General features: G+C 44.1%; 3 protein-coding genes across 5 annotated transcripts; 1 reads left to right on the top strand and 2 right to left on the bottom strand.

Annotated features, from left to right (window-relative positions):
* The first annotated feature begins 274 nt into the window (after nucleotides 1–274).
* On the top strand, nucleotides 275–12,539 carry kpnb1 (karyopherin (importin) beta 1). The gene is made up of 22 exons (XM_079485184.1): nucleotides 275–676; nucleotides 1,425–1,483; nucleotides 1,893–2,075; nucleotides 2,607–2,807; nucleotides 2,891–3,043; nucleotides 3,778–3,837; nucleotides 3,961–4,050; nucleotides 4,124–4,234; nucleotides 4,319–4,420; nucleotides 4,530–4,754; nucleotides 4,831–5,022; nucleotides 5,127–5,257; nucleotides 6,700–6,847; nucleotides 6,923–6,994; nucleotides 7,076–7,220; nucleotides 7,301–7,383; nucleotides 7,618–7,725; nucleotides 9,314–9,457; nucleotides 9,573–9,678; nucleotides 9,751–9,865; nucleotides 10,220–10,381; nucleotides 11,414–12,539. Coding segments are annotated over exons 1-22 (2,631 nt in total). The 5' UTR covers nucleotides 275–636; the 3' UTR covers nucleotides 11,415–12,539.
* Nucleotides 12,540–14,663: 2,124 nt separating this feature from the next.
* On the bottom strand, nucleotides 14,664–16,188 carry csf3b (colony stimulating factor 3 (granulocyte) b). 2 transcript variants are annotated; one of them, XM_079484255.1, is made up of 5 exons: nucleotides 15,907–16,188; nucleotides 15,668–15,819; nucleotides 15,467–15,577; nucleotides 15,253–15,393; nucleotides 14,664–15,079 (listed from the first exon to the last, which is right to left on the bottom strand). In XM_079484255.1, exons 1-5 carry the CDS (start codon nucleotides 15,968–15,970, stop codon nucleotides 14,906–14,908), a joined length of 642 nt encoding a protein of 213 aa, XP_079340381.1. In that variant the 5' UTR covers nucleotides 15,971–16,188; the 3' UTR covers nucleotides 14,664–14,905. The 2 variants fall into 2 exon arrangements, with proteins under 2 accessions (XP_079340381.1, XP_079340382.1); XM_079484256.1 differs by having other exon boundaries at nucleotides 14,664–15,129; nucleotides 15,907–16,186.
* A 3,877-nt stretch (nucleotides 16,189–20,065) lies between these two features.
* psmd3 (proteasome 26S subunit, non-ATPase 3) lies at nucleotides 20,066–26,223 on the bottom strand. Of its 2 annotated transcripts, XM_079485687.1 has the most exons (13): nucleotides 26,077–26,223; nucleotides 25,829–25,995; nucleotides 25,200–25,390; nucleotides 24,983–25,120; nucleotides 24,749–24,885; nucleotides 24,483–24,673; nucleotides 24,067–24,170; nucleotides 23,866–23,980; nucleotides 23,572–23,691; nucleotides 23,305–23,408; nucleotides 22,965–23,120; nucleotides 22,808–22,858; nucleotides 20,066–20,977 (listed from the first exon to the last, which is right to left on the bottom strand). In XM_079485687.1, the coding sequence occupies exons 2-13, from the start codon at nucleotides 25,962–25,964 to the stop codon at nucleotides 20,900–20,902; spliced, it is 1,521 nt and encodes a 506-aa protein (XP_079341813.1). In that variant the 5' UTR covers nucleotides 25,965–25,995; nucleotides 26,077–26,223; the 3' UTR covers nucleotides 20,066–20,899. The 2 variants fall into 2 exon arrangements, with proteins under 2 accessions (XP_079341813.1, XP_079341812.1); XM_079485686.1 differs by having other exon boundaries at nucleotides 25,829–26,179.

Below are 26,223 nucleotides of genomic sequence, written 5' to 3' on the forward strand. Positions count from 1 at the left end.
ACATGTTGTTGTGTAAGCTGTTTATTTGGACATTATTTCACAGTACATTCAGTGATTATTATTGTAACCATCTTCGTGTAAAAACAGTGGTATTTCGATTACATCCACTTCGTCTGCGATAAAAAACGCGAACGCGATCTCCTCCACTGTTCACGTTTACAAGCGACAAAACAGCGAGATTCACGAAGTGTCCGACTTCAAAGGTCTTTTCTGACTCCTCCCCTCATATACTGCAGCCGCCTACATTACAGGCGCATCTCAAACAAGCCTCTTCTCTCTGACCTCGGTGTGTTCGAGTTTTCGATCGGCTCTCGCGATACTTCGATGTCATACACCCACTCGTCTGCGCAGCGCCACGTTAAATCTGTGACGATGCGCGCTCGAGGGGATGGGTGGGGTTTCCTGACGTCAGTCCGTGATATCATTCCGCGGGCGGGAGTTCCGCGCGGCCTTTTCCTCGCGACGTCGGCATACGACAAGAAGCGCTTAACCGCGCGTGTAGATAGCGAGAATTTGTCACGATATTCTTCATTATCGCGCGTGGACGTGTGTTTGACTGTGAACGGCTAACTCTCTTCATCTCTGCCTTCCCGTCCGCGTCACTTCAGAGGTGTCGTCGCGTTTGCGCGCGTCAGAATGGAGCTCATCACAATCCTCGAGAAAACCGTGTCCCCAGGTACACGACACTTCTTTTCGACAGCGTGTCGTTTATTCTTATTGCTTTGGCGGACGAGCTGTTTTCTGTGTGTTTGAATGTGTAACGTATGACTCTGTGCGTGCGCGCGCTCGTGGGCTTCTCCGTGTTAGCGGGCGGCTAATAAAGCCAAGGCCACGCGCGTCCCGCACACACACACATGTTGCGTGAATACAGCTAGCGAACACACACATGCTCGTCATGCACTGAACGCTTACACACAAACACGGTCATGTCTGTTTAGTGTGTGTGTGCGCGTGTGTGTGTTTGCCGGCCTGTACGTTAAGTTGCGGTGACTGTCGCGTTGTTCATTCACACAGCAGTTCACTTGCACCACACTTCCGTTATAACTGTCGATCAGTCGTGTTATAACACATTCACTAACAAACTTTGATGTTCACGCGACATCGCACGTTAGTGCTGCAGAAGTTAGCCGGTTAGCATGTCAGTCAGGAAGTGACTAGCCGTTAGCATGATTAGCGTCTCTTTATCGCACATCATGACTTGAACCTCCCAAACTTCCGTTGTGTGATTGTACATGTTAACCGTGCACACGAGGAGATCGCGAGTGTGTTTATGTGGTGGCGTGATTTGTGCGCGAGAGCTGCATCGTGTTGATTTTAAACACGCGCATGTGAACGTGATTGTGTTGTGTATTTGGCGGGAGAGCAATAACGCGACGTGTCTGTGATTGATCACACTTTGTAATGATGACGATTTGTGCTTTTAGATCGACATGAACTGGAGGCGGCGCAGAAGTTTCTGGAGCGGGCGGCCATTGAGAACCTGGTGAGATCAGAACTTCATCCACTGCTGCATCAGTCACGCCGTCATTCACACGCGCACATGACTTCAGTTCTTCAGCTGAACACACATTAAAGCATCAAGATATATAACCCTACATATCGTTGTTTGATCACGAGCATGTTCAGAACACAAACTGAACTTCTCTTTCATAATCAATGCTTTAGAAAGGCGGATCCAGAAAACAATGTCTGTTTCTGAAACCAAAGACAACTTGCTTTACAATCTCACTGCCTCGCTAACCCTAACCCTGTTTTGCATGGGATACCTGTGAACAACACTGCTTTGGTATGCAAGTTTCTGCAGCTCGGGCAGTGTCATTTAAATGCCAGTCAAGGGAGATGTGTGGTATATAGTCTTCCTTTCTCACGTCAGTGTTGTTTGTTTCTGACAGCCCACATTCCTGGTGGAGCTGTCGAAGGTGTTGGCGAATCCTGGGAACACCCAAGTGGCTCGTGTGGCTGCCGGACTGCAGGTCAAGAACTCTTTGACATCAAAAGATCCAGAAGTCAAGACACAGAACCAGCAGAGATGGCTGGCCATCGATTCTAGCGCTCGCAGAGAGATCAAGAATTATGTAAGCATGGCATTTATGTGTGTCGTCATTATAGTAACAAGGATTTCTGATTATCGTACAGGACCTAAATGAGATGAAGGGGCGTGATCTCTTTACTAGAGCTCAACCAGTGTTAGTTTCATGGTTATGGGCTGTACAGCGTGATAACACATTAGTTTTTAAATGATTGCGGCAGCAAAACATAACACTTCACAAACATTGTTGCCTGAACCATAATACTGTACATGAATAGATACATCAAACTCCAATGTTTCATTTACGGCTTTAAATACAATGCAGCTGTATGAAATATTTATCACGAGTTATATTTCTGTGTAATCCTTTGAGGTGCATTAGAATGCCATCTGAAGGATCACGTTGGTCTGACCGGATTCATTTGCTACTGAAACTTTGCCTTGGCTTTCATAACCACGAGATCGACTTTATTATTCATTTGATGTGTCTAGTGTTTGAGCTTATTGATCTATCTGCGTGGGTTCAAAAGCTGAGCGAGTATGTTTGTAATGAGTGAGTGTCCGTTCTGCTGTATAGGTCCTGCAGACCCTCGGCACAGAGACATACAGGCCGAGCTCGGCGTCTCAGTGTGTGGCTGGTATCGCATGTGCTGAGATCCCGGTGAATCAGTGGCCAGAGCTCATCCCTCAGCTAGTGGCCAATGTGACGGGTCCCAGCAGCACAGAGCACATGAAAGAGTCCACGCTGGAGGCCATTGGCTATATCTGCCAGGACATTGTAAGTCCTCGTGTCACACATCTGTCCTGTAACTCTGTAAGACCTCTTGTTCACATGAAACCTTTTCTGAAACCGTTCGTCAGGATCCGGAGCATCTGCAGGACAATGCCAACCAGATCTTGACGGCCATCATACAGGGCATGAGGAAGGAGGAGCCCAGCAACAACGTCAAACTCGCTGCCACCAATGCACTGCTCAACTCGCTGGAGTTCACCAAAGCGAACTTTGATAAAGAGGTACTGCCACACCCTCGCTTATGGTACCCCAGCTGTGCTAGTCAGCGCATTCAGGGGTGGGGTGTTAGGGGCTATTCAGGGCATTAAATCTTTGGCCAGAGGGTGTGTAATGATGCACAGTTGTAGGCTGGACCTTAAAAACAACATGTGAAGCAGCAATGAAAGGGCTGAAGCACAACCAAACTAAATCAATATCTGCAAAGCTTTGATGGCACGTTCATTTTAGAAACCTTTAGAAAATAAACATGCATTAGAAGCTGTATCAAATAATACAGCTCCTAATGAATTTCTGATTAAGAAATTGCAAAAATGAGTTTCTTTTACCAACGTCTCACTGACAATAATGAAACTGCGCCACTGCAAGGGTTTAATGCCACAACAGCCGTTAGAGACAACAATCCACAACTCTCAAATCTGGTTTTTCCATGTCTTGCTAACTTGTTGTCATATGATGTTGAAATTATCAATGCTATTTAGTGACGCAAGCCGGTCGATAGCGCGTCATTTAACAGCAGAATGATGGAGGAAACTGTGAGCGGTGTGGTGTTCGGCCAATCAGCGTTTGCTTAGGTCACAGGTCGTTCCTGTGCTCATTGAATTCAGTAATCATGTGGTGCTTTGGGAGGGTTTGGTTTTGCTCAAAGCCTCTTCTCTCTCTTGATAAATAATCAAATCACTGTTAAGTTTGTCTTTACTGGTTATTGAAGTGTCTCCCGCTTTCTCTCTTCCTCTAGACAGAAAGACACTTCATCATGCAGGTGGTTTGTGAAGCCACTCAGTGTCCAGACACCAGGGTGAGTTTCCTCCGCCCTGTTCACCGTCGTTGTCATCGTCACATTATATGTGGAGTGGACAGGAAGCCGTGTTGACCCATGTGTATGTGTGTGGATGAAGTGTTGATGTTTTGTGATCTGTAGGTGAGAGTGGCTGCGCTACAGAACCTGGTGAAGATAATGTCCTTATATTATCAGTACATGGAGACGTACATGGGCCCTGCGCTATTTGCTGTAAGTGTTTTCATTCATTACTGATGCGATGTGAGATTGTCATGATCTTACCTTAGACTCTCGTTCTCTTCAGATCACAATAGAGGCCATGAAGAGTGACATTGATGAAGTGGCCTTACAGGGAATTGAGTTCTGGTCCAACGTCTGTGATGAGGAAATGGATCTGGCCATTGAAGCCACAGAGGTGATGCTCGACACACTCACTGAATGAACGAGATGTGTTCTTGTCAATGAAGAGTCATGACATATGACGTGTTTGTGTCTGTAGGCATCTGAACAGGGACGTCCTCCAGAGCACACAAGCAAGTTTTATGCTAAAGGAGCTCTACAGTACCTGGTGCCCATCCTCACACAAACGCTCACCAAACAGGTAATTGACAACGTGTGTGTTTGTGGTCCCAGCAGGAGGTTTGAACACAGATGATTTTGGAAGGTTTATCTATGGGCTGATGCACAAAATTTGATGTGTTGTCTTGAAGGATGAGAACGACGATGACGACGACTGGAACCCGTGTAAGGCTGCAGGTGTGTGTCTCATGCTGTTGGCCACGTGCTGCGAGGACGATGTCGTCCCACACGTCCTGCCCTTTATCAAGGAACACATCAAACATCCTGACTGGCGCTACCGGGACGCCTCTGTCATGGCATTTGGCTCCATCCTGGAGGGACCTGAACTCAACCAGCTCAAGCCGCTCGTGGTTCAGGTGACCCTCATCTTCAGAAGAGGTATGTGTGTATGTGCTGTGATGTTCAGATGTAATTATTGTGTGTGTGTGATAGGCCATGCCCACCCTCATCGAGCTGATGAAGGACCCCAGTGTGGTGGTGAGGGACACGACGGCCTGGACATTAGGACGTATCTGTGATCTTCTGCCCGAGGCGGCCATCAATGAGGTGTATCTGGCCCCTCTGCTCCAGTGCTTGATCGAGGGTCTTGGGGCCGAGCCTCGCGTGGCCTCAAATGTCTGCTGGGTAATGATGACACTGATTTCATCATCTGTTAGTCTTGATTCGTTACTGCGGTCATGAGTTTCTCGCCTTTGCACTTTGTAGTCAAAACTAATGCTTCTTTTCAGGCTTTCTCCAGTTTGGCTGAAGCGGCGTATGAGGCCACGGATGCTGCTGAGGATCAGGAGGAGCCCAGCACCTACTGTCTGTCCTCATCTTTTGAGCTGATCGTCCAGAAACTTCTGGAGACCACAGACAGGTATTCATGAGGACGTCAAGTGTTGTTGCAGGTGTCTCACGAGCATGCATAGGGATTTCATTTTCCCACCGGCCAATATTTTGCTGTTGGTTGGTCGAAGATGCCACTGTGTGCATGACGCATTTTATAATTGCTTGAATGAATGGTGGGTTCAGTATTTTTTTAAATAAAAATACAAAACCACAAATATGTACATCTGATCTTTGCTGCAATACGCTGAACAGCTTTGGTCTTTGGCTAAAGTAAATGATTTATAACTCAAAAAAATTCCAAATGACGATGGGTTTCGGTGCCGCGGTGAACAAGTGATTTAATGGAGCTTGTCAATCGACGTCACGCTGTGTTTAACGTTCCGCCATGTTGGGAGGCAGGCTGCCATTGCATTCAATGGAGTGTTTTGTACAAAAAGATGTCATCGGCTGCGACTGCGTGTCTTCTGTTGACGCAGTGAAGAGATCATGCAGGCATTAGAAAGAGCGATGTCTTATAACATAAAATAAAAGGATTTGAAGTATAAAAGTAAGGAAAGAGCTGCGATAGGACCTGCATTAAGACTTTCCAGCAGACGCACGTTCGGACCGGCGCTACAAAGTCTGTTAGCAGAGATACACATAGATATCTATGGAGAAACAGCAGAGAGACGTTGGAGAGAAAGATCGTCTAAAAATGACCTCCGAGGTGTTTGCTTTGATTCAGATCAGTATGTGAGTAATAGGGATGTGCATTTCCACAAATATTACATTACAATATTTGTTAATTTAAATTAAGTTTAATCAGGCAGACATTATTTTCGGCAAAACATATTTTTTCTTAATTACAGCAGGCAGCCGCTTAATTTTTGTACAGAACGTACATATAGCTTTAACGTTATGCTTTAAACTCAGCCGGCATATCTGCCACACAGATGTTGCTGGGACACACAAATAACGGTGCGCTGAGCGACTAAGCTTACTAAAGCGCATCATGTTTTCGTTCCACCACTTGATTGGATCCTCATGTGGAGGAATGCATGGCTCCAGCAAGAATTGTTCCCACTCATCTCGGCTAGACTCTTTGTAATCATCGCTGAAAAACTGGCTCTGTCTTTTCCGACGAATGTGCATCGTCTCCATCGTTCGTGGCGGCGTGTGCATCCTCGCTACTCGCATCCAGGGAAATTTGTTTGATTATTCTGATACCCCACTTTTCAAACTTAAAAATGTAGTTTTATAGTGTAATGTGATAAATTTTCAGGTGACCAGTTACTTTAAATTCTTTAATCATTTACTTGAAAGTTTTAAACCTTTCTGACTTTCGTTTTTCAAAATATCATCTTTTGTGTTCTGAAGAAGTCATACATTTTCCAACGTGGAAACAATTGTAGCATGTCAAAACCATTGCATTTTAGGTCCTCTTCTGTTTGACGGTTTGTTTTTATAAGTGTTGCGTTTGCTTGTTTTTAGGCCGGATGGCCATCAGAATAACTTGCGCAGCGCAGCGTATGAAGCTTTGATGGAGATTGTGAAGAACAGCGCAAAGGATTGTTACCCCGCCGTACAGAAGACCACTCTGGTGATCATGGAGCGATTGCAGCAGGTCCTGCAGATGGAGGTGAGGAAACTACTTCTTCATTCATCTTCAGCTGTATGTTTGGATGTACGTGTTTGAGAAGATGTTTGTCTTTAGTCTCACATCCAGAGCACATCGGACAGAATCCAGTTCAATGATCTGCAGTCTCTGCTGTGTGCCACCCTGCAGGTCAGCATGTTCTCAGCGTCTCTCTCACATCAGCGCTCGCTCGTGTGTACTGAACTCTGTACCTGTTGTGTGCTTTAATAGAATGTGTTGAGGAAGGTTCAGCATCAGGACGCGCTTCAGATCTCTGATGTGGTGATGGCGTCTCTGCTGCGCATGTTTCAGAGCACGGCCGGCTCGGGAGGCGTTCAGGAGGATGCGCTCATGGCCGTCAGTACTTTGGTGGAAGGTCAGTGTGGGCTTGCAGAGCTCAAACATTACAGCTGGATGTCCGCAGATACTCAACGTTCTATTTTTCTGTGTTTTCAGTCTTGGGCAGTGACTTCTTGAAATACATGGAGGCCTTCAAGCCTTTCTTGGTTATTGGTCTAAAGAATTACGCTGAATATCAGGTTAGTGTTGTGCGACATTGTGCCATGTTGACGATTGTTCTTCCCGCTGCTCTGAGATTATGCAGATCGGGATTTTAGATCGTCATAGAGAAAGCAGAGTCTACTTCACCCGGTGTGTCGCCGCCTTGCGGCTGCTCGTGGCCACACCGGATATTGCGGGACTCTACACCTTTTCACACAGAATATTTGTAGTTTTTGTGAAGTGATGCATAAGGTGATGTTTTGTGTATTCAGGTGTGTCTGGCTGCTGTGGGGTTGGTGTGTGATCTGTGTCGGGCTCTGATGGCCAATATTCTGCCTTATTGTGATGAAATCATGCAGTTACTGCTGGAGAACCTCGGTGTAAGTCTCACGTCACACACACACATTATAGCACAAACACATGTAACTCCATTTGTGTCATTTCTCAGAAAACAGAAATGATTTGATCCCCTGCTGATTTTGTACATTTGCCCACTGACAAAGAAATGATCGGTCTATAATTGTAATGGTAGGTTTATTGTAACGGATAAAGAAAATCAGGAAAGGTTATAAATTGATTTACGTTTCAGTGAGTAAAATAAGTATTTGATCCCTGAGCATCCAGTAAGAATTCTTGCTTCCACAGATTGGTTATGTGCCTTTATGGCACACAGATTAATCCCGTCGCTTTATGTAAGTACTCCTTACGTCAGCTTATGGAACGGACAATGTTCAGGGACAAGATTGTAGACCTGGGCTTCAAGAACATCAGACACAAGCTTGGGTAGAAGGAGACAACTGTTGGTGTGACTTTTTGGAAATCAAAGAAATACAAAAAACATCAATTGTCTTGAGCTTCCTGCAAGATTTCCCCAATGGGTAAAGATGATCATGAGAAAGTTTAAAGATCAGCCCAGAACTACACAGAAGAAGCTTTTTAATGAGTTCAAGACAGTTGGGACCACAGTTGGCAAACAAACCATTGGTAACACGCTATGCCACAATAGATTGAAATCCTGCTGAAGAAGTCCACCTGACTCATGTGAAGTTTGTCAATGAACATCGAAATGATTCAGAAAAGGCTTTAGAGAAAGTTCTGTGCTCTGATGGTACCAAAATTCCAAGCGTACTGTACCGATACCATAATGTGACCTGTATACACACAGATCAGTAATATGGCAGAGCGAATCATTACCGGAGTCATTGGATTTGCCACACATGAATACGCATTAAACGCAATTCTAAATGCTACATTAGCTTACCCTCGTGTGCTGTCTAGCAACCAAGTGATTGTTGTCTGTTCTTTGCTGTAAGATTTCCCAAACTGGTATTTAAGCAGTATTTTGTTTTGCTGTCATGCGCCATCGATATGCTCCATTACTCCTGTGTTTTGCGTGTGTCTGTCGCGTTCACAATGATGCAACGGTAGTAGAGGCGGCCCAACCAGGATGATATGTTTATAATCCCCACCAACTTTGGAGGGGTATGAAACTGCGTTGGAAAAGCAAACTGAGATGAAGTGAAATTAGCTGAAATTGCGAAAAGCGTTATAAATGTCTCCAGACCCTAGTGCTATAGAAAATCTGTAAAGGAGGCTAAAACTTCAAGTTTGCTAGCGACAACCAAGAAACCTTAAAGAATAACAGAGGACTGGACCAAAATGTCTCCTGACACGTGTGTGCCTGCTGACCGTTTCAAGAGTTTCTCCAAGTAGAAAGTTTTGTTTTGCTCCAGGATCCAATACTTATTTTACTCAATGAAATGCCAATCAATTTATAACTTTTATATACTGTGTTTCTTGATTTTTGCAAGTTTATTTTAACTGATAGAAACAGAATTTAAACCATAAAGAAATGAAGGGTCTACAAATTTGATGGCAAGTAGGCAAACTTACAAAATCCCTGAATGTATACACACTGTACACTGGATACTGACGCTGTACACAAAAGGATTGTCTCTGTGTTTGTAGAATGAGAATGTGCACAGGTCTGTGAAACCTCAGATTCTGTCGGCCTTTGGGGATATTGCTCTTGCCATTGGAGGAGAATTCAAGAAGTATCTGGATATTGTGCTGGACACTTTACAGCAGGCCTCACAGGCACAAGTGGACAAGGTACATTCATCTGTGGTGATCCGATGACTGGTTCTGAGCTTTGCAACACAAGCTGGGGGATTCAGATGGTGTTTTATTTGTTTGTGGAGTACAAGTGTGCTGGTGTGTGTTGCAGACGGATTATGATATGGTGGATTATCTGAATGAGCTGAGAGAAGGCTGTCTGGAGGCGTACACTGGCATCATTCAGGGTTTGAAGGGAGACCAGGAGAATGTACACCGTAAGTATAGTCTGACCATGAAATAGCTGAATGTTGACTGAAGGTTGAAATAAAAACTGTGTGTGTGCGCAGCTGATGTGATGCTGGTGCAGCCTCGTGTGGAGTTTATTTTGTCCTTCATTCATCACATCGCTGAGGATGAGGATCATTCAGATGGAGTCGTTGCTAATGCTGTAGGACTCATTGGGTAAGATCTTACTTCATATAAACTGCCACATACATGTGGGATTTGTTCATGTCAACGAAGGCTAGGTAGGCAACCCACAAGGTTTTTCGATGGGTCATTAAACTGTTTATGATGAGAAGCCCATTTAATAAAGATAAGTCTGTATGTTAGGCCGTAATTCCTGTCCACTCATGTCAGTATATTGTTTGTATAGAATATTACTGTATTATAGATATTTGTACACATTGTGTAACCGTGGTTCTTGTTCATCATCACATTGTTTAGGAGCGTGACACCCGTTTCTTAATGAAAGGGGTTTAAAGAGATGCCTTCAGTAGGAGCTGATGAGTTTCATTTGGTGATCTCTCTCTTTAGTGATCTGTGTACGACCTTTGGCAAAGATGTCATGAAGCTGGTGGAGGTTCGACCACAGATCAATGATCTGCTGACAGAAGGCCGGAGGTCCAAGACCAGCAAGACCAAGACGTTGGCCACATGGGCCACAAAGGAGCTGCGCAAGTTAAAGAGCCAAGCTTGGTGCGTTACGACAGATTTCAGGGATTTAATTTTTCCGTATGAATACAGATTTCCGTATTTTTTGACCTCGCTGGGATCACCTGCGTAAATTGCATAAATTCTATTTTCATTTGTGACTGGCTTGAGGGTGGGTGTTTGGGGATGAGTGTGTGGTCATCATACAGCCGACCAACAGGATCCGCTCTGCTTCATTCAGGACATCGATTTGGGAGTTATATTTATGTATCCAGAGTTGAATATAGACCCTAAACACAGCTGTTTTGGTACTGAAAGCGCGTGGTGTTGTTCATTTAAGTGGGGATCTGAACAGTGTTTTGTGACGTCTATATAATATGCTTTAACATTATCTCTATACAGAGACTAAAACAGGCCATTCCACGATTACATGGCTTGAAACTTTACAAATGGTGGATAATGTCACCATCTATTATAAACGTGTTGAAGTCTCTACCGAATGCATGCATTTAAATATACTAAAACAGCAACATGCAGCTTCATGCTGATTAATGCGGACAAACACTTTATGAATGATGTAGATGCGACTGATAACAATAACATTTGAAGTAGGCCTATTACAAACTACTCAAGGGATGCCATTTGTTAATGCCATCTTATTTGACATCAGCATAAGATGTTTGCACAAAGCACCGACCCATTTAATTAAATGTTGTTAAACCAATCAACATTTGAACTGATATTTCCAAAATTGCCAGTCAGAATTGGGTGATTATAATAGTTTGTTTTTGTAGCTAAGTGAGAAATATAAATTTTTGGCAAACGGTTGCCTGTTTTTAATCCTGTAACATTAAAGACTATTTGTGGGGGGGTGTGAGGGTGCGTGCAGTCTTCCTTATTTTTTGTCCTTGGCTTATCACATGCCTGAGATCCGCGAGTTTACTTTCATTCATCGTTGAAGTTCTGTCGATGTGTTTACAGTATGCATGCTACAGATATAGTGTGCGGGTTTGACACTAACCTTTGGATGCCGGTGTTTAAATGTGTTCTCCGTTGTTGTGTGTGTGTGTGTTCCAGATTACTGGCTGTGGAAAGAGTAATGGAAATCCAACCCACTGAGGTTTCTTCTGTCTTGAACACAAGTCAAAGCAGAAGTGATGTGTGCGCTGAGATGAGTGAGAATGTGAGCGAGCGAGAGAGAGCGAGTGAGAGAGAGAGAGAGAAAGCGTGAGAGACATCACACCACCTTCAGAATTTAATTCCAGCAGAAAACACAGCGGCCCAAAACCTTCACCGATTCAAGCCCTCCTCATGTGTGGACTCTGACCCGACCAATAAACCGTAGATGACAACATTCAGTGCAGGCGCACGCTCATATCTGTCCCCGGTTAGTGAACAACAGGACTGTTTTACTCCTATGTGGACTCTTTTTTTTTTTGGCACTTATTCAAAACAAAGTTAGGACTGTGGATTGTTCCCTATGATGCGATGCACTTGAGACATGAGAACACGGGGCAGAGATGATGATGATGATGATGCTGCTGCTGGAGTTTATAATGGCGTGACTGGAGTGTGTGTGTGAATGAGCGGGGGGGGGCTCTATATCCCCTCTGTTTCAACCGCTAATAAATAAAACATTAGAAATCTTGTTGCAAATTCCGTGAGATGCACTTCTGTAAACGTGAACATGGGAGAGGGAGCAGGCGATGGGTGAACCAGATGATGGACATCCATCTTGCTTTTCACTGCAGTCTTTTCTTACTTTTATTTTCGGTTTTTCTTTTTGTTCTAGTTCTCTTTAGTATGTTAGTATGGGCTCTACCGGGCTTTCACCTGACCTGCAAAGGGAAGGAATACAGGAACACCGCCACTGGAGAGGTGGAATCTGATCGGCAAGCACTTACACGTCTCACTTTATTCCCCCTTCATTTGATTTGCAGGATAATGAGTGCCAAATCCATGCGAGTACTGATGACGGACTTGTGCTTAAACATTCATTAACACACAAATTTCCAAATAAACATGTCACTGTTTCATTTACATTGATGTGCTTTGCTTGTGTGTGTGTGTGTTTGTTTTCTGCCAGCACTTCATTCAAGTCATTCACTGAGCTTTTAAACAATGACAATGGACAGAATCAGACATTTGTATGAGGTTATATTTTTCCATTGATATGAAAAAAATAAAATTTAACGTTTCCTTAGCAGTTGTGGTGCTTTGATAAATTTGCTTTGCGATGCAAGGCAGCTAACGTCAAACTTGTTTTGTTTGTCATTATTAATGTGTGGCCTCCCTGACAGATTGTTTTTGTTTTCTGTACTGAAAGTCGCTCTGTGCGCTGATGCTTCAAGAATCCCACAAAACATTACGTTTGATGAATGAAACCCATATGAGGGTGAAATATGAGCGTGATGGTGAAAGTGCTGCGTTGTATTGAATATTTGGACCTGATGTTCACATGATGCAGTTTGGGAACTCTCATCAGCTTGAGTTTCTTGTAGTCATTATAAAGCTAATAAATGACGACATGAAAACGTTTCTGTTGTTTTGATGCGATTTCTCTGCGCTGCAGGTAATAAATGGAAGGATATCATCTACGTCAAGTCAGATGGTTCATGCTGTTATTTAGCTAATTTAAAATGTTTAAATTCCCTTTGATGCATTTATAGATATAGGCTGGAAAAAGAAACAAACCACTATATGAAGTTGCATATTCTGAGAACAAAATGAGCCCATATCGTGATATTAGGTACATTAAAAAAAAATCCAATATATGAAACCAATATATTATATAGATTCATTACACACACAGTGAAATGTTTGAAGCCTTTATTGGAAGTTAACCCCAAATTTGCATATTACATTAGATCAATAAAATAAGGATGTTCATTTCTATGCACTCAATACTCTGGGGCTCCTTTTGCATGAATAACTGCATCAAAGGCAATCAGTCTGTGGCACTGCTCAGGTGTGATGGAAGCCCAGGTTGCTTTGATAGCAGCCTTCAGGTCATCTGCATTGTGCACTGTGGACTACAGAAAACCAAAGTCCTCTTTTCAGATGAAAGTACATTTTGTATTTCAATTGGAAATCAAGGACCCAGAGTCTGGAGGAAGAGCGGAGAGGCACAGAATCCTTGTTGCTTGAAGTCCAGTGTGAAGTTTCCACAGTCCGTGATGATTTGGGCTGCCATGTCGTCTGTTGGTGTTGAAAAATTGGTGGATCACTGTTTGCCTTCAATGCATCTTAAAACCTCCTCACAACAGATCAAACCACTTTTGCGTAGATACAATGTTGTATGAGAACATCTTCAGTTCGTCTGAGAGTTGCTCTTGAAATAAACATTGGGCTGCTAATGTTACAGCTACTTCTGCTAAATGACCGGCCACAATTTATCCCCTTTAGAAATCTGACAAGTCACCCATTTCATCAGTGACATGTATTATTTGCTGCTAAACACAACACAACCTAGACCATAGCAACAAAATATAACCTCAGCATGTGGTACACTCTTTAAAATGCTGGGTTGATTTCAAGCCAGTGTTGGGTTAAAAAGGGATGAACCCAACTGTTAAGCCTGATAGGTAAAACCCCAATAGATGGGTTATGATGTTTAGCTGGGCTGAAAATAAGCCTGCAGTACCCAATGTTGTTGTCTTTTGTCGCTATATATTGTCTCGGTTGTGTTGTTTAGCAGCGGTTAAACATGTAAATCAAGCTTATAGCGTTCTCAAGATCTGGCAGGGCACGTGAGTCAAGCTCGCTTCAGCTGATCCTCATCTACCTATAGAAATATGAAGCTATCATAACTTCCGTTTAAATTTCAATCAGCTAAGAGCAGCTTATCATGTTCCTGAGGAGCAAATTACCCTCCTCCATCCCCAACTCCACTCGTATTTACCATCCAGACTCGACTTCTGTTATTCCTTTTCGTAAGTCTCAACTACATCTGAATTATGTGTTACACTTAAATGTCTTTACTCATGACATCTGCTGCTTGAGATTTGGACTAGATCAGAACCATACCACCAATCCAAACTGCATGCTAATGGCGGTAGGGAACCTGACAGAACTCATGAAAGCATTAAAAGAAAGTTTTTCTTTCACAAATAACATTAACCTTTATAGCAGTGGATGTTGATAATGTTTTGCCAAAGCCCTGTAGATCTACTGTGTGTATGGATATCCGATCTATCAGTTTGCGGTATGGGAACATGTGTAAAAGAGATTATAGAGCAGATTCCAGCAAGCTTTTCAGGCGACTAATGAAGATGATGAAGTACAACTATGAAACACATTTTTGCATAAAAGAAGAGACGTCAGTTTTCGGAAATTAAACATTTCACAGTTTATTAACTTGACAGTATTCTTCAGTATTGAGAATCAATTGTTTTTAAGACCCATCAACACAATCAAGACTTCCTAAAAGCCACATTTGTTGTGACATAAATTAAATAAATAAATAAATAAATATTTACAATGACCATGAGTAGATCTTACACTGTTAAAGGGGACAGATAACACAGCAGACGTGACAAACACTTGTGCAGGTGGTTTAGTGTGATTTCTTCAGGAGGCGGCGATGTGACGCAGACAGCGGAAGACGTCCTGCGTAAACCTGCGCAGCTGCTGCAGTGACAGATGAGCCGCCACCTGCACTTTATAATCACTGTTGAGACGGGAAGAGATGTCTGGAAAGTCTCTCTGGGAGACCGTCACAGGAATCTGAGCCAGCCGCTGCATCTGATGAATCAACATGATGTGTATTGTCAGTAAGAAATATCAATGAAGATCTGAATGTTGGAACAGAACAGACGCAGATCTGAGACACATCAACAAATATGAATAAATAACACATCTGTGCTCTTGGTGAATGAATAAAAGCATTCTTCATATGACAGAAGAGAGATGGATACCTGTTGGACCTGAGCGGCCAGATCTCTGATATCTGCTAGCAGAAGCTGGAGCGTGTCAGTGGACCTCAAGACGTCTGTGAGTTTCTGCAGGAGGTCCTGATGAAGATCCAAACCCTCCAGCACACGACTCAAACTCTCGGCCTGAGCGACACGATCACATCATCATCATCATCATCATCAGACACCCACAGCCTGCTTTCATTCACATATTTACCAGACTGTGACCCTTCGAGATGGACTTGAGGACCGGAGCTGCAGGAATCCCAATCTCGCTTAATAAATACTCCAGGTTATGACCTTTAGCGGAGAGTTCAAGGGTCAAACCCTGCAAGCGACCACACACTTACGTCATTAACAGCACGAGCTTCTAACCGTGGCATTATATTTGATGTGGTCGTACGGTAAACCAACTCACCGTTGTTTGGACGCATGCGTCGTGCACGTGCGGAATGAAGTCCAGAATCTTCTTCGCCAAACTCACGCCGCGCTCCGCCGCACGCGTCAACGCGTCACGTTCTGGCAGCGGCGCGGCGTACAGGAGCGCGAGACAGCAGTGGACTGCGAGAACTGTGGCATAAAGCGAAAGTTTCGTTAAGCATCGACGAACAATAAAAGCGACTCATACCCAGAGTCCCGTAGAGAAGCGTCACTCACGGACACACGGAGACTTCATGGTGTTCGGCGGAGTCACAAGTGATGAATGTGTCGGTGTGTTCATGGCTCTATTTAAACACGATGAGATTGATCAACCGGGGAAACATCCATGACTTTGTGTAGCTTACGTACAGTCACAGAGAACAAGGAAAAGTTTCCTGTCTGTCTGAATGAATCATTGGTCAAAGTGTTTTCTTCTGTTCCCTGAAGTCATTCAAACGCATCTGTCGATCACACGAGATGACGCAAGAACTGCTGGAACTTCCTCCGTTTCATCACTGCAGGAAAACCAAACACGACACGATTTAATAACTGGATTGACCTTGTGTCATCACTCACAGAAAACTTCCCCGTTTATCCATTTACACTGTATATTTATCATCTATATACTTATTCTCATATGAAAGCAGCAGCGCTTAGACTATGAATGATCAAATCAGAAAGATCACATCAGCATCATTCCTAATATCTGATAACACACACAATATAAGGAGGCCATGAACCACCAGACCTCAAGCCAAGGTGCATTACAGTAAAATCCTTTAACGCACGGCTAGCTGTGGATTATCCCTGTTATACCGCGGCCATCTGCTGAGTTAAAGCTGTTACTGAGGTTAACAGAAAAACAACTGATCTAAAATAACACTGTTAAACTGACTGGAGCTACCCGTGTGTCAAAGGGTTTTAATGCACACCAGTATTCAAACACACCATGGTATAAATAACCATATTACAGTATGAATGAACACAGTGGTGGCCAAACTTATTAGAATACTAGTATTTTCACCAGTTAAAAATGTTTTCTTTTGCTGTAGTGGGAAACAATCATTCATTGTAATAATCCTGTGAGGTTAGTCTGACAGCAGAGATCAAGGCCTCGTTTAGAAAGCGTGAGATTTCATCGTGAAGGGGAACCTTGACATTTATAAACACCTTTGACTCTTTGACTTGGACAAAGTCTCAGCGTCACGTCAGGGTCTGAGCAGACATGCACACTTTTGCTGATCTGAGTGCTACAAGCTTTTGGAAAAATAAAACATTTTTGCTGCTCATAAAGGATTTGGACGTTGGCAGGTGCTCTTCTATATGCCAATGACATGAGACATCGTTTCCAAGGATCTGAGACCGTTCAGCTGCGCGCAATTTCACCATCATTTGCTACTTATAGATTCCACATGTAAAAGAGAGGCGTACACGTGTCTGTGTTTGCATTCTATGAATCACAGGGGCACCTGTACCATCTAATTTAGGATCGTTTCTACGCACATTCCATTTTATACAGGAAGCCCCAAATTCAATTCAATTTTATTTATATAGCGCTTTTCACAATGTGCATTGTTCCAAAGCAGCTTTACAGGGGAAAATAAGAAAAAAACACAAGAAAGGGTAAAACACAGTTCATGGTGTTAATATAAGAAGTTAAATGATTCTAGTAAATAATATCTAATGTCAGCATCTCCTGGTGGTTTATTTATCATATTTTGCATGAAGTGAATGCTTGTGTCTTTAATCTAGATTTAAATTGGGCGAGTGTGTCTGATCCTGGAATAATATCAGGGAGGTTATTCCAGAGTTTAGGTGCTACGTATGAGAAAGCTCGACCCCCTTTGGTGGATTTAGTTATTCTAGGTGTTATCAAAAGAGTTTTGAGATCTTAGAGAGCGTGATGGGTTGTAGTGTGATAGAAGCTCTGTTAGGTAGGTAGGGGCTAAACCCTTTAAGGCTTTATAAGTGATTAAAAGAACTTTAAAGTCAATACGATACTTAATGTGTAGCCAGTGAAGGGTTGATAACATTGGGGTTATGTGATGGTATTTTCTGAACTAACTGTAGTTTGTTTATTGATGATGCAGGACAAACACTAAGTAGAGCATTACAGTAGTCAAGTCTTGAGGTCATAAATGCATGAATAAGCTTCTCCGCGTCAGCAACACATAGAATATTTCATCATTTGGCAACATTTCTTAGGTGGAAAAAGGCTGTTTTTGTGACATTTGAGATGTGATTTCCAAATGACAGGTTGCTGTCTAATATAACGTCTAGATCTTTTACTGTATTTGTTCAGTATTAGTTCAACTTCAACTTCGAAATTTTCTGCTCAACTGCTGGTTCTAATCTCAGTGTCAGCAGGTCATGACTGAAGGGCCCTTGAGCAAGACACCTTACCCCTGATTGATCTGCAGTAATGTGACACTATAGAAAACTACGCTTTGGATAAAATTTGTCTGCCAAATGAATAAATGTAAATGTAATGTCTACAGTATCGAACACAGCACTAAGGTCAAGCAGGATTTTATTAAATCTTCCTGTTTTATAGGTGAAAAACGCTGGAGCCTTTGTTTTGGAGCGATGGTTGGTGCTAATTCATAGGACAGATTTGGAGGTTGAGTTTTTACAATTTTGTCACGAATGTTTTCGATTTTCTCTGTAAAAAATTTCATGAATTCATTGCTACCGAGGTGCGGCGGAATAGCCAGGTCAGGTGGTGTCTGTTTATTTGTTAATTTAGCGACTGTCCTAAATAGAAACCTTGGATTGTTTTTGTTGGTTTCTATGAGGTTACGAAGGTGCTCAGCCTTTGCTGCTTTTAGTGCCTTTTTATAACAGTTTGCACTCTCTTTCCACGCCATTTTAAAGACTTCTAATTGTGATTTTATCCATTTGCGCTCTAGTTTGCGAGTTTCTCTTTTAAGGGCGCGAGTGGTGCTATTGTACCATGGTGCAATATTTTTCTCATTAATCTTTTTTGACGTCGTAGGTGCAACAGCTTCTAATGTATTAGAGAAAATAGTACCCAATTTGCTGGTCATGACATCGAGCGATTCTTTATTTATTGGTATGGTTAGTAAAGGAGTCAGATCTGGCAAGCTCTTTGTGAAACTATCTTTAGTAGCGGAGGTGATTATTCTACCCTGTCGATAACGAGTTAAAGGGCTGATTCCTGACGTGAGCAAAGTACCCGTTAAAAGATAATATCTATATTGGTTAGATCGGCTTCGTGAGATATAATCAGGTCTAGTGTATGATTAAATCGATGAGTTGGTCCTTTAATGTGTTGTATTACCCCAAAAGATTGTAGTAGTTCTGTAAACGCCACAGCTAATGCATCGTTAGCGCTATCTATGTGGATATTAAAATCTCCGACAATTAGTATTTTATCATCATTAACCAGATCTCCTCATCATCCAGTCTGTTTGGAATGACACGAAGAAACAGAACAAACTGAGACAGATTCAATCCAGAGGAACTGTGACAACGTCTCCAAGATGCTTCAAGATGAGACACTGATCATTTTGTCAAACTTTTGCAAAACCTTGTTATTCATATCACAGATGGCTTGAAGAGATCTTCAAAAGAGAGATGTACAAAACGTTAGAGAATGTGAAGCTACATCACGCTACTTTGCAAATCAAAGTTTCACTTTACTTTTTGTCTCATTTAACCAAACCAACAGTCTAACTCAACTTGATTACTATTGTAAAAAAATGAGATTAAACACAAACTTAATCCTTGTTTGATAAACATATGTTTATTGACATGTTATTTAGTATTAAGCCTTAAAATAGAAATCTTTCAATGTTTATCTGACGGTTTGTGCATAAGACAATCTTCTAGGTTGGGATGTAGAACAAACTTGCTGTTACTCATCTCTTATTCGACTGTTCCATCTCTGCCTTCTCATAAGGACATTAAATCCCTTTCCCTCTCATTCTCCTTCACAACTCCTTCCTGGTGGAACATTCGTCCCAATGCGGTCCGGTCAACCACATCTCTCACAACCTTCAAAAAACTGCTTAAAACTCATCTCTTCTGTGAAAACTGGACAGAGAAAAAAGGTACACTAACCCTCTTTCTCTTAACAGGTTTTTGTTGAAACTAGTATCTTTGTATTAGCACCTATTGTACTATTGCTCTTTTAGGACATATCGCTTATTGCTCCCTGAACTCTTTGTAAGTCGCTTTGGATAAAAGCATCTGCTAAATGACTCAATGTAAATGTAAGAATTCCATCTCTGTCATTAACAGCTCACGCAGCTTCATTGACTTGTCTTGTTGTTAAATTAGTACATTCACATTTATGAAGAATCATTTGAAGCATGCTGTACCCTTATGAAAAATGTTCTCAGGGGGAAGTGTAGTAACAATGATTTTTTGATTTGAACCCCAGTTTATTTTTCTAAGGGTAGGTTTCAAACACGGCATATAATTCACCAATATTCCACAACAGTCAACAAGCTGACTAGGTAGTGATCAATCTACAGTATGACGTATTGTTGAAATCTATTATGATATAAGATTTTCCCAACACACACACAAGCACAAATCTGGCGTCTTTCATTCATTCTAAAAACAATCACATTTCTGAGAGCAGGTGAAGGCAACATTGATTCCTTGATCAAATCAACAGGTGATGTGTTTGTTTCCAGACGTTTTGAAGAAACATAAGACTGGACAGACACCAGAAGAAGCTGTCGTCTCTTATTCGTCAAATTTTATAACTCTTAAAATATCTTTCACTTAATGACAAATGTGAAATGGGTTATGTGTGTTCATGTAGCCAGGTGTAAAGACACTGTTAAGCCAATAGGATGTTCAATGAAGTTGTGCCATGAAGTTGTCAAAATCCTGCACAATATCGTCATGCGGATTCATTATTAAAACACGTTTCAGCAACATGTGGTGTGCTGACGCCACACCAGAGACCTGAAGATGTGATCACATGTAATTCAGTGACACACCGTGTATATTATAACATGAGCCGACCTCTGTCATGTCAGGAACCTTCCACTTGTCTCCAATAAAAGCGCTCAATCAAAACTCAATTGTCTTGTTTATGTTAGGACAATTATTTAATATATATATGTTGTTATGACAGAAGTGAAAAACATCAGCTGTTCATCTTACATGACTGAGCACAGCTGAGGCAGATGAGAAACACAGGAGAGACATTTATTCTGTTTTAAGACAAATCAAGAATCAAAAAGATGAAGACTTAAGGAAAACTGTCATCATCATCCTCCGCCATCTCTTTAGCAAACTCCAGATCCTGCTGTTCTCGCTCTCTTCTCTCCTGTCAACATATATGAAAATTGATTTCATCTCATACACACGTCTCGCACACACACACACACACACACACACGTCTCGCGCACACACACACACACGTCTCGCGCACACACACACACGTCTCGCACACACACACACACACACACGTCTCGCACACACACACACACGTCTCGCACACACACACACACACACACGTCTCACGCACACACACACACACACACGTCTCGCGCACACACACACACGTCTCACACACACACACACACACACACGTCTCGCACACACACACACACACGTCTCGCACACACACACACACACACACGTCTCGCGCACACACACACACACACGTCTCGCGCACACACACACACACGTCTCGCGCACACACACACACACACACGCACGCACGTCTCGCGCACACACACACGCACGCACGTCTCGCGCACACACACACGCACGTACGTCTCGCGCACACACACACACACGTACGTCTCGCGCACACACACACACACGTACGTCTCGCGCACACACACACACACGTACGTCTCGCGCACACACACACACACGTACGTCTCGCGCACACACACACACACGTACGTCTCGCGCACACACACACACACGTACGTCTCGCGCACACACACACACAGGTACGTCTCGCGCACACACACACGTACGTCTCGCGCACACACACACACACACGTACGTCTCGCGCACACACACACACACACGTACGTCTCGCGCACACACACACACACGTACGTCTCGCGCGCACACACACGTACGTCTCGCGCACACACACGTACGTCTCGCGCACACACACGTGCGTCTCGCGCACACACACGTACGTCTCGCGCACACACACACGTCTCGCGCGCACACACACACGTCTCGCGCGCACACACACACGTCTCACACACACACACACGTACGTCTCGCGCACACACACACACACGTACGTCTCGCGCACACACACGTGCGTCTCGCGCACACACACGTACGTCTCGCGCACACACACACGTCTCGCGCGCACACACACACGTCTCGCGCGCACACACACACGTCTCACACACACACACACGTACGTCTCGCGCACACACACACACACGTACGTCTCGCGCACACACACGTACGTCTCGCGCACACACACACGTCTCGCGCACACACACACACGTACGTCTCGCGCGCACGTACACACACGTCTCACACACACACACACGTTCGTCTCGCGCACACACACACACACACGTACGTCTCGCGCACACACACGTACGTCTCGCGCGCACACACACGTCTCGCGCGCACACACACGTCTCGCGCGCACACACACGTCTCGCGCGCACACACACACGTCTCGCGCGCACACACACACGTCTCACACACACACACGTACGTCTCGCGCACACACACGTGCGTCTCGCGCACACACACGTACGTCTCGCGCACACACACGTACGTCTCGCGCGCACACACACACGTCTCGCGCGCACACACACACGTCTCACACACACACACACGTACGTCTCGCGCACACACACACACACGTACGTCTCGCGCACACACACACACACGTACGTCTCGCGCACACACACGTACGTCTCGCGCACACACACACGTCTCGCGCACACACACACGTCTCGCGCGCACACACACGTCTCGCGCGCACACACACACGTCTCGCGCGCACACACACACGTCTCACACACACACACGTACGTCTCGCGCACACACACACACACGTACGTCTCGCGCACACACGTACGTCACGCGCACACACACGTCTCGCGCACACACACACGTCTCGCACGCACACACACACGTCTCACGCACACACAGCTGTTACCTCAGCAGACTCCAGGTCTTTGTTGTAAGCTTTCGGTGGAAATCTCATCGCCTGCGCACACACACACACACACACATGAGTGTCTCATTGAGCACTTATCTGAGGCACATGAGCAGTCAGGAAGACAAACTGTCAAATCTGTTGGGCTTCTTTCTACCTTGACAGACATGTTGTGTATATCCAGACAGAAGGAGATGCGTTGGTGAAAAGCGAGCTGAGGCTCACGGGTGCTATAGATGTCCATGGTCTCTTTGGACTGAACGTAACCCTTCTCGTGGTTAATGCTGGCCTCAATCACACCATCACGAATCGCCTGCACACACAAACATCACAACATTTCACAAACACTTCTCACGAGCTGTGCAATAAACCACCATCTCCTCTACAGAAGTCATTTATAAAGCAGTTAAACAATCCTATGGAGGTTTCAGAAGTTGAAAAGCTTATCTAACAGAAAACAAACATTTGATAAAAGCAGTAGAGTGTTTGTGTCTGACCTTGGCCACAATGAATTCGGCATCTTCAGGACTGTCCAGCTGAAGCTTTTGTGCGATGTCAGCCAGAGAAATGCGTGAATATGATAAACTGATCATCCGTACACCTGCACACAAACCTCACAATCTCATTCTGATTTCATTATAATATCACCACCATCTCTCTAGACATGTGTGAAGCCCTCACGTCACATGATATTCACAAACACTCCATCAACAGCTAACAGCCAATAAAACAACACGATTGTGACACGACATGTGATCTCACACCTGTTTTAATGACGTTGTGTCGCAGGCGGATGATCAGCGTGTATGTGCCGTCTGTCTGGAACTTCTCTCCAAACTGATCCAATACCTGGTTGAACGTAGCAAGATTTCCAGCTCTCACGGCTGATCAGGACAGAAACACACACGAGATCAGTGCATGAAATATGACACATGTGTCTATAATGGACATCAAGAGTCGTTGAACATCTCAACAATTCACTACTAGAGGTGCACAGATCTGCAGATGATCTTTTTAACAGTGCATGCGTCTGTGTCTGTGAGAGAGAGAGAGAGCACCTTGAGTGAGCAGAAAGTACGGCATGAGAGATCTCTTGAGAGACGGCTGACGAAACTGCAGACGGTCTGGAATCTCACCCAACAACAGCTCCACTACAATCAACAGCTTATGAACCTGACAGACACACACGATCAACCGTCACAACACAAACACAACCCAAGTGTGTGTGTGTGTGTGTGTGTGAGAGTGAGGTTACGTACGGTCTGTTTGAAGCCCACAGCAGTGTGTTGAGGAGCTTTTCTCAGAGCATTTGTCAGAGTCCTCCTCGCTTCTGAATACTCCAGCTGAATGGCCTTGATCCGACCTGAACCAATCAACATCATCCATTCAACAATGACATCACCTTCCATGTGTCGTCATAAGTGTCTTATGTTGTTCTTTTAGTTACTTTGATACCAACTGACAATAAAATATGTCTAAAGCATTGAAGAAATGAAGCAAACATTTCACTTCACTAAAAATAAATCGTTTGTTAACATTTGTAAAACTAGAACTGAAATAAACGTACTGTATATAGTCATATTTAAAAACATGACAACAAATAACAAAGATGCAAATAAAAAAAACAAAGTGCACAGAAACATGAATCAAACAGAAGACAGTGAAAGTAACTGACCGGTGTAGTAGAGATATCGAGCCCACTCGTTGTTATTGACCAGTTCAGGGAACACAGACTTTGAGACGAGTTTCTCGGCCTGATCGTATAAATTATACTGCAGATAGTTTCTCAGCAGCAGGTTGAGCAGCGTGGCCTGACCGTCAGCATCATGACGTAACGTCGCCGTCCTCAGACGCGTGTGCAGGAAACTGACATCAATCAAGAACACAGATATGAGCACACAATGTCATCAAAGGAAACATCACGGGCTGAACGTCACTGACCTGCGTACAACGTCCAGCTGGTTTAAGAACTCGTACACGCGGGAATGATAGTAATAACACTTAGCGGCCACCAAATCCAGAGCGCGGCGGTTCTGAGAGCTGATCTTCTGCAGCAGGTCATCGGACACTTTCTGAGCCTGTGAGACACACATCCGTTACAAACGTCAAATGACATTAAAGCTCTCGAGACCCTCTGATGTCATCTGTCGATGAGGAGAGGACGGCTGAAGTTACCTCAGTGTAACGCTTCAGGTTGGACAGATGGACCACCAGCAGCAGCTGCAGATACGCCTCCACCTCCGGAATGAGCGGAGCCGCCGCCGCTTTACCCGTGCGAGGTCTGAACTGCACGTCTCCTTCGCTCTCTGCCGGCTGAAAGACACATAAACACGGTCAGACAGACAAACCTTCAGGAATCCTGAACGTACTGCAGTCTGTTTGCCTTCAGCACCTGCTGGAGAAAGCCGAGCAGAAACTCTTTTCCAGCCGCGTTGGACGTGAAGAATCCTGATATGGCCTTGTGCAGAACATTAGGGTTGAGCCGGCGGCTGGTGGACGGCAGAGCTCGCAGGGCGCGGAGAACAAATCGAGGTTCCTTCCCCAGAACGGCTTTCTCGATCTGCTTCACATGCTCCTTAATATCTGCAAGAAAATCACATCATCATCATCATCATCATCATCATCTTCATGGTCTGCCAGAGCGCTGGACTCTTTAACACCGTCTTGATATTTGACACGATCTGTAACACAAACGTTCATCTCATGATTTGACTCCTTCCATCAAAAGTTTGAGTTTGAACTGATTTAATTGACTCTTCATCTGTTGTGTTGATGACGACACAGCGAAGTGAAACCCACCTCATTGCGTGTACAGTGTGTGTGTGTGTGACGTGAATCTTTCCGTCAGCATCACACTGATCTCACTACACACATGAATCTGAACACACATGATGAAACACGTCACTTGTGTATCAGCCCGTTTATAATCATGTCATCGGTTCCTCGCATCCGGTTTGATTGACATGAATCTCGCACACAGATTAAAGTGATAATGTTCAATGTGACGTGTGATGTTCAGACCTTCTAGTGTCAGCTGATCTTGTTCTTTCACGCTTTTCTGCTCGTCCTCTTTCATCTCAACGTCCTGCGGTTCCGCGCACGTCTTCTCTTTATCCGCACGCGACTTCTCGCGCTTCTTTGCCGTTAATTCTTTCATGTTGGCGCTCCGGGGTTTAATCTCTTAATATCTGAAGGGCGAAACAAGCAAGTTCTCGCATAAGACAAACACGGAGAGATAAACACGCAACAAGATGACTGGCAAATCTCACGAGCCGCGGTGCTTTCTGGGACACGGTTTTCTTCTCTCGCGTGGACACGAGCGACTGCGCGCACGCGACTGCCCTCTAGCGACAGCTCTACTCACTGCAGTGTGTGAAATCCCATCCGCGCGTTCCGGTTCGAACGAACCCCCCCTC

Source organism: Barbatula barbatula, assembly GCF_947034865.1.
Source record: "Barbatula barbatula genome assembly, chromosome: 21".
In the NCBI taxonomy this organism is placed as follows: Eukaryota; Metazoa; Chordata; class Actinopteri; order Cypriniformes; family Nemacheilidae; genus Barbatula; species Barbatula barbatula.